Here is a 7,726-nt window from a genome sequence, read left to right on the forward strand (position 1 = left end):
CCCATATAGGGTCACATGGGGATCCCAAACCCCATAGATCCCATATAGGGTCACATGGGGATCCCAAACCCCATAGATCCCATATAGGGTCACATTGGGAGCTCCCAAACCCCACGGATCCCCTATAGGGTCACATGGGGATCTCAAACCCCAGAGATCCCATATAATGTCAAATGGTGGCCCCCAAACCCCACAGTTCCCCCATAAGGTCCCACTGAGGGCTCCCAAACCCCACAGCTCCCACATAATGTCAAATGGTGGCTCCCAAACCCCACAGATCCCCTATAGGGTGACATGGGGGCTCCCAAACCCCACAATTTCCCTGTAAGGTCCCATTGGGAGCTCCCAGACCCCAGAGATCCCCTATAGGATCCCATAGGGGCTCCCAAACCCCACAGATCCCCCATAAGGCCACATAGAAGATCCCAAACCCCACAGATCCCCTATAAGGCCCCACTGAGGGCTCCCAAACCCCATAGCTCCCATATAACGTCAAATGGTGGCCCCCAAACCCCACAGATCCCCCATAAGGCTGTATAGGGAGCTCCCAAACCCCACAGATCCCCTATAGGGTCCCATGGGAGGGTCCCAACCCCCCATTTCCCCCATAAAACCCCCCATTTCCCCCATAAAACCCCCCATTTTCCCCTATTTCCCCCCATTTCCCCCCCCCCATCCTCGCCTCTCGCTGACGTCACGCCCCACACGTGCTCTCCCGCGCGCGCGAAAAATCGCGAGGGAAAAGGGGGCGTGGCTTCAAAGGGGGCGGAGCTTCAAAATGGGGCGGGGCGTCGTCGGTTGGCAACGCGCATGCGCGATCCGGTCTCGTCCCCCTGTGCTGTAGGGGCCCCTATAGGGTCCGATATGGGGCTGTTGCTTTGGGGTCCGCCGATCCTATGGCTCGTGTTCCTATAGGGCGCTATGGCCGCCAGCCTACAGCCCGCACAGCGCCCTATAGGGACACACTGAAAGAACCCCGCTATGGGGCCGCTGTATGGGGCTGTAGGGACCCGCTATATGGGGTTATGGGGACCCCGATATGGGGCCCTATGGAGACACGGTATGTGGGGTTATAGGGATCCCCTATAGGGCTGTATAGGGAGCCTGCTATGGGGCCCTATAGGGACACGGTATGTGGGGTTATAGGGATCCCCTATAGGGCTGTATTGGGAGCCGGGTCTATGGGGCTGAAGGGACCCCGCTATGGAGCCCTATATAGACCCATATGGGGTTTTATTAGGGATCCCCTATAGGGCTGTATTGGAGCCTGCTATGGCTGAGGACCCCCTCAACTGGGGCCCTATAGAGACACAGTAATATGGGGGCTATAGGGATCCTATAGGGCTCTATGGGGCTGAAGGGACGCCGCTATGGGGTTGTATATAGACCCATATGGGGCTATAGGGATCCTATAGGGCTCTATGGGGCTGAAGGGACGCCGCTATGGGTTCTATATAGACCCATATGAGCGTTATAGGTCCATAGGGCTCTATGGGGCTGAAGAGATCCCGCTATGGGGCCCTATAGAGACCCGATATATGGGGTTATAAGGATCCTATAGGGCTGTATAGGGAGCCTGCTCTATGGGGCTGAAGGGACGCCGCTATGGGGTTCTATTACGACCATTATTGGGGTTATAGGGATCCCTATAAGGGCTCTAGGGGCTGAAGCGACCCGCTATGGTCCTGCAGCCTCCCCCTCAGCTCATCCCAGTTCCTCCCAGTAATCCCCCAGTTCCTCCCCATACCCTCCCATCCCCCCATTAACCTCATAACCCCTATTCCCCCCGTATCCCCCATCCCCCCTATTCCCCCCATCCCCCCATCCCGATCTCCGGTTCCTCCCTCAGGGCGGGCGGGGGGGGCGGGGAACAAAAACGAAAACTTCGCCGATCGCTGCGGACCCCAGTAAATCCCAGAAATCCCATAAATCCCATCAATCCCATTACCCCCATTGCCCCCCATTAACCCCCATTTAACCCCATTACCCCCATTGCCCCCCAGCCCCCATTACCCCAGCCCCCCCAGGACCCCCTCACTCCCCCCCCGGCACACCGGGACTCTTTAACGACCCCCTTCAGCTCCTCTGCCAGCCCCCCCCCCCCCAGTCCCCTCCGGTGCCCCCCCATCGCCCCCAATTACCCCCATTATCCCCACATCGCCCCATCGCCCCCCATTGCCCCCCCAGTCCCCCTCCCAGTCCCTCCCAGTCCATCCCAGTCGCATCCCCAGTAAACGCCCCCATAAGGGACAACAGCGGGCATGAAGGAGGGACTGAGAGGAGGTAACGGACTTATGGAGTTTGGGGGGGGGCTATGGGATGTGGGGACATGGGGGGGATGTGGGCTATGGGGGATGTGGGACATGGGGGATGTGGGCTGGGGGGGCTATGGGGGATGTGGGCCGGGGGGATGTGGGGCTATGGGGGGGCTGTGGGGCTATGGGGGGGGATGTGGGGTATGGGGGATGTGGGGCCAGGGGGGTTTTGGAGATGTTTGGGGGGGACACGGGGCCTGGTGGGGATATAGGGATGTGGGGGGGAATGGGGGGCAAACCAAGGGGGGGGGTTTTTTTTTTGGGGTTTCGGTTGGGGGCCCCCTTTTGGGGGGGAAAAAAAAAAATGGTGGGGCTATGGGGATATGTGGGGTTATGGGGGATTGTGGGGCTGGGGGGTTGGTGGGGCTGGGGGTGCTATGGGGGAGGTGGGGTTTGTCCTGTGTTCCACGTGGCGCCCTCGAGGGTCACCGTGGGGAACTGGGTGGGGAACGCGGGGGGGGCGGGGCGGGGGGGGTGACGCATCGTTGTCCGTTTCCCGTAATGGGGGGTGGGTGACAAGCACCGGGTGGGGCCGGGATCTGGTGTGCCCCCCCAGGGCGTTATCTTTGTTTTTCCCACAGCGACCCCAACATCCCACTGACCCATTGAGAGCCCCTATGTAGCCCCCATACCCATGCCAAGCCCCATTGATCCACAGCCCCCCATAACCCCATCCCAGCCCCACTGATCCCACAGCCCCCCCATAACCCCATCCCAGCCCCACTGATCCCACAGCCCCCCCATGAACGCCCATCCAGCCCCCACTGATCCCCCAGCCGCCCCCATAACCCATCTCCAGCCCCACTGACCCACAGGCCCTGCCCCATTAACCCGCATCCCAGCCCCGGACTGATCCAGCAGCCCCCCTAAACCTCCATCCCAGCCCCATTGATCCCAACAGCCCCCCCCATAACCCCATCCCATCCCATTGATCCCAACAGCCCCTCCCATAACCCCACAGGACCATGAACGGTTCCCCCCCCCCGCTGTGGCTGCGGGGCTGTGGGGGCAAGCCCCTGGGGGTGCTGCGCTGCTCTGGGCTTCATCCCTGCAAGCTCCTGGGGGGGCCGACATGGCGCAGGTGAGCAATGGGTCTCATTGGGGGTCCCAAGGGGGTCCTGACCCCACCAGCAACCCATAATGGGCTCCATCCATTGGGGGACCCCATAATGGTCCCATATGGGGGGGCCCGACATCCTCATCCCCATGGGGTGCCCCATACTGGTCTCCAATCCCATTAGTACCCCATACTGGTCCATTGGGGGTCCCATACTGATCTCCATCCCATGGGTGCCCCATACCAGCCCCATTGGTTGCCCCATAGGAGTCCCATGGGTGCCCCACATCGATCCCATTGGTTGCCCCATACCGCCCCATGCGGTTGCCCCATGAATCAGCCCCCATTGGTTGCCCCAACATCAATCCCATTGGTTGCCCCATACCAGCCCCATTGGTTGCCCCATAGGAGTCCCATAGGTGCCACATCGATCCCATTTGGTTCCCCATACCCAGCCCCATTGGGTTGCCCCATACAGTCCCATGGTGCCCCCCAGCCCATCCAGTCTCCCCCCCATTAACCCCCGTGTTCCCCCCAGCCCCCCGGCCGCCCCCCCCCCCCTGCCGCCCTCGGACCCACGTGGTGTCCTGAAGACCCACAAGACGGGGGCAGGCAGCGTCGGGTTCAACGTCCTGCACCGCTTTGGGGAGGGGAGGGGGCTGCGCTTCGCCCTCCCCCACCATTATCAGTTTCGGAAAATACCCAGAAACCTTCAGGGCCGAAAGGGTGAAGGGCTTCAAAGAGGGGGGGGCCCCATTCGACATCATCTGCCACCACATGAGGTTCCAACCACAGCGAGGTGGGGGACAGTGGGACAAATCGGGGTCAGTGGGGACAATGGGACAATGGGGTCAGGGGGACAATAATAAATGGCGACAATGGGGTCAGGGGGACAATGGTCAGAGGGGACAATGGGGTCAGTGGGGACAATGGGGTCAATGGGGACAATGGGGTCAGGGGGGACAATGGGGTCAGTGGGGGTCAATGGGGTCCAAAGTGTCAATGGGGATATTGAGGTCAATGGGGTCCAAAGAATCAATAGGAACATTGGGAGTCAATGGAGCCATTGGGGTCAATGGGGTCCAAAGAGTTGATGGGGATATTGGGGTCAATGGAGACATTGGGGTCAAAGGGGTCCAAGGAGTCAATGGGGACACTGGGGTCAATGGACCCATTAACCCCCCCCTAAGACCCCATAAACACCCATTAACCTCCATAAACCCCCATTAAACACCCCTAAGACCCTCATAGCCCCCCATAAACCCCCATAACCCCCATTAAACCCCATAGACCCCCATTAAACCCCCCATAACCCCCCATAACCCCCATTAACCCCCCTTAACCCCCCAGGTGCGCCGTGTGATGCCCCCCGACAGCTTCTACTTCTCCATTGCCCGTGACCCGGCAGCGGCCGCCGAGTCGGCGTTGTCCTATTACCGCTCCTCAGTCCCGGCCTTTCGCCGCGCTCCATCGCGCTCCGCGTTCCTGCTGACCCCATGGCTCTACTACCAGCCCGGCCTCAAAGGGAACCACTACGCCCGCAACCTGCTCTGGTTCGACTTCGGCCTCCCCTCCATATCCCCGTCCAACATGGCGGCCGTGGCGGCGGCCGTTCGCGGCCTGGACGCCATCTTTGCCCTGGTGCTGTTGGCCGAGTACTTTGACGAGTCGCTGGTGCTGCTGGCCGACGCGCTGTGTTGGCCGCTGGGGGCCGTGGTGACGTTCCCCCATAACGGGAGGCCCAAGGGGTCTGTTCTGAGGTTGGGCCGTGGGGACATGGAGCGGCTCCGTCAATGGAACGCGTTGGATTGGGCCCTTTACGTCCATTTCAATCGATCCTTCTGGGCCCGCGTGCGGCGCTTCGGCCTCGCCAGGATGGAGCGGGAGGTGACGAGGCTGAGGGGGCTGCGGGAACAATGGGCCCAACGCTGCCTACAAGGGGGGGGACCCCTCCCCGCAGCCGCCATCTTGGATCGGAACCTGAAGCCGTTCCAGCCGGGCCAGGGGGCGGCTGCTGTGATGGGGTACGAGCTCAGGGCCGACCTGGGAGCCCGGGACAGGGAGACGTGTGAGAGGATGGCGACCCCCGAGCTGCAGTACAAGGACCGGCTGCACAGGAGGCAGTTCGGGCCCAACGCAACCAACGGGTAGAGCCGGGATGTGGGGGGTGCGATGGGACGGCAATGGGGGCAGTGGGACGGGGGCGACCCATAAGGGGGATGGGGTGAATGGTTTCCACATTGGGAGTCATGGGGACCCCATTGGGAGTCATGGATCCCCATTAAGTGCCATGGATCCCCATTAGGAGTCATAGATCCCCCATTAGGTGCCATGGATCCCCATTAGGTGCCATAGATCCCCATTGAGAGTCATGGGGACCCATTGGGAGTCATAGATCCTCATTAGGTGCCATGGATCCCCATTGGGAGTCATGGATCCCCATTGGGAGTCATGGATCCCCATTAGGTGCCATAGATCCCCATTAGGTGCCATGGATCCCCATTAGGAGTCATGGATCCCCATTACGTGCCATGGATCCCCATTAAGTGCCATGGATCCCCATTGGGTGCCATGGATCCCCATTGGGAGTCATGGATCCCCCATTAGGTGCCATGGATCCCCATTAGGAGTCATGGATCCCCATTAAGTGCCATGGATCCCCATTGAGAGTCATGGATCCCCATTAGGTGCCATAGATCCCCATTGGGAGTCATGGATCCCTATTGGGACAGCCCTGTGCCTTATTTTCCCCATCAGGTACTATGGATCCCCCATTAGGTGCCATGGATCCCCCACTGGGAGTCATGGATCCCCATTGGGTGCCATGGAGGCCCCATAGGGACAGCCCTGTGCCTTATTTTCCCCACTAGGTACCATGGATCCCCATTAGGTACCATGAATCCCCCACTGGGAGTCATAGAGGCCCCATTGGGATGGCCCTGTGCCTTGTTTTCCCCATTAGGTGCCTTGGATCCCCATTGGGAATCATGGATCCCCCATTAGGTGTCATGGAGGCCCCATTGGGAGTTATGGGGACCCATTAGGACAGCCCTGTGCCTTGCTCTCACCACTAGGTGCTGTGGATCCCAATTGGGATGGCCCTGTACCTCACTTTAACCACTTTAACCTGTGCCATGGATCCCCATTGGGAGTCATGGATCCCCATAGGGACAGCCCTGTGCCTTATTATCCCCACTAGGTGCCATGGATCCCCATTAGGTGCCATGGAGCCCCATAGGAACAGCCTGTGCCTCAGTTTCCCCACTGGAATCCATGGCTGCCCCATTGGGACTCATGGATCCCCTATAGGCTGCAATGGATCCCCGTAGGGACAGCCCTGTGCCTCAGTTTCCCCTATAGGCAATAAGGGCTCATTATGGGATGGCCCCATGCCCCCCCCGTTACGGTACAGCCCCCCCCCCCCGTTCCCATAACGGCCCCGCAGTGTCCGCTCCCCGCTTGGTGCCTCACTTTCCCGTCCATTCATAAACCGGCTCCGCTCGCGGAAGCCCCGCCCCCCTCCATTCATACTTTTGTATCTCGCCGGCAATAAAAACCACTAGTAGAACGCTGATTGGCCAGCGGTGCCGTCAATCACTCGGTTTGTGACGTCATAACGAAGCGCCCGGTCGTGCCGAAAATAAAGGGGGATGCGCCGGAAGCGGATGTGTTGCCTTGACAACGGCAGCCCCGTGCCGGAAGTAGCTGCGGCCTGCGCCGGAAGCGGAACCGGAAAAGAACCGGAAGCGGCCCGGCCCGGCCCGGCGGTGCCGGCGCCATGGAGTCTCAGTGCGAATATTTCATGTACTTCCCCGCCGTCCCGTTCGCCGCCCGGGAGCTGCTGACGGGCGAACCGGGCCGGTACCGGGCGCTGCCCCGGCGGAACCACCTTTATCTGGGCGAGACCGTCCGGTTCCTGCTCGTGTTACGGTGCCGAACCGGAACCGGGGCCCATTGGGCACAATTGGCCGCTTCACTCGCGGCCTTGGCCAGTGTCAGCCCCGGGGCGGCGGGAAACGGGAACGAACGGAACGACGGAACCGACGGAACCGACGGAACCGACGGAACCGAGGGAGGAGATGGAGGAGATGGGGGGGAAACGGAACCGACGGACAACGGGAACCGGGCCGCGTTCAGGGAGTGCAGAGCGATGCTGACACATGGGAACGGAACCGCGGGGAGGGACACGGCCGGGGTATGATGGGGGGGGGTATAATGGGGGTAATAGGGGGGATATGGGGTAATAGGGGGAAATGGGACGTTAAAGGGAATGGGGGAATGGGGGGATATGGGGGTGTTTAAGGGATGGGGTAGTGGGGGCATGGGGGTAATGGGGTGTGGGGGTAATGGAGGG

General features: G+C 60.7%; 2 protein-coding genes across 2 annotated transcripts in view; both read left to right on the forward strand.

Annotated features, from left to right (window-relative positions):
* The first annotated feature begins 3,387 nt into the window (after window positions 1-3,387).
* GAL3ST4 (galactose-3-O-sulfotransferase 4) lies at window positions 3,388-6,946 on the forward strand. The gene is given in 6 exon segments (XM_015850491.1): window positions 3,388-3,396; window positions 3,934-3,955; window positions 3,958-4,064; window positions 4,066-4,158; window positions 4,160-4,171; window positions 4,723-6,946. Coding segments are annotated over 6 exon segments (1,044 nt in total). The 3' UTR covers window positions 5,524-6,946.
* Window positions 6,947-7,035: 89 nt separating this feature from the next.
* MAP11 (microtubule associated protein 11) overlaps window positions 7,036-7,726 on the forward strand; it is a 6,805-nt gene continuing 6,114 nt past the window's right edge. Inside the window, exon 1 of the mRNA XM_032441661.1 lies at window positions 7,036-7,567. Within this exon, the coding sequence (XP_032297552.1) occupies window positions 7,151-7,567 (417 nt within the window). The 5' untranslated portion in view covers window positions 7,036-7,150. The remainder of the gene's footprint in view (window positions 7,568-7,726) is intronic.

The sequence above is a fragment of the Coturnix japonica genome, unplaced genomic scaffold (assembly GCF_001577835.2).
Source record: "Coturnix japonica isolate 7356 unplaced genomic scaffold, Coturnix japonica 2.1 chrUnrandom476, whole genome shotgun sequence".
In the NCBI taxonomy this organism is placed as follows: domain Eukaryota; kingdom Metazoa; phylum Chordata; class Aves; order Galliformes; family Phasianidae; genus Coturnix; species Coturnix japonica.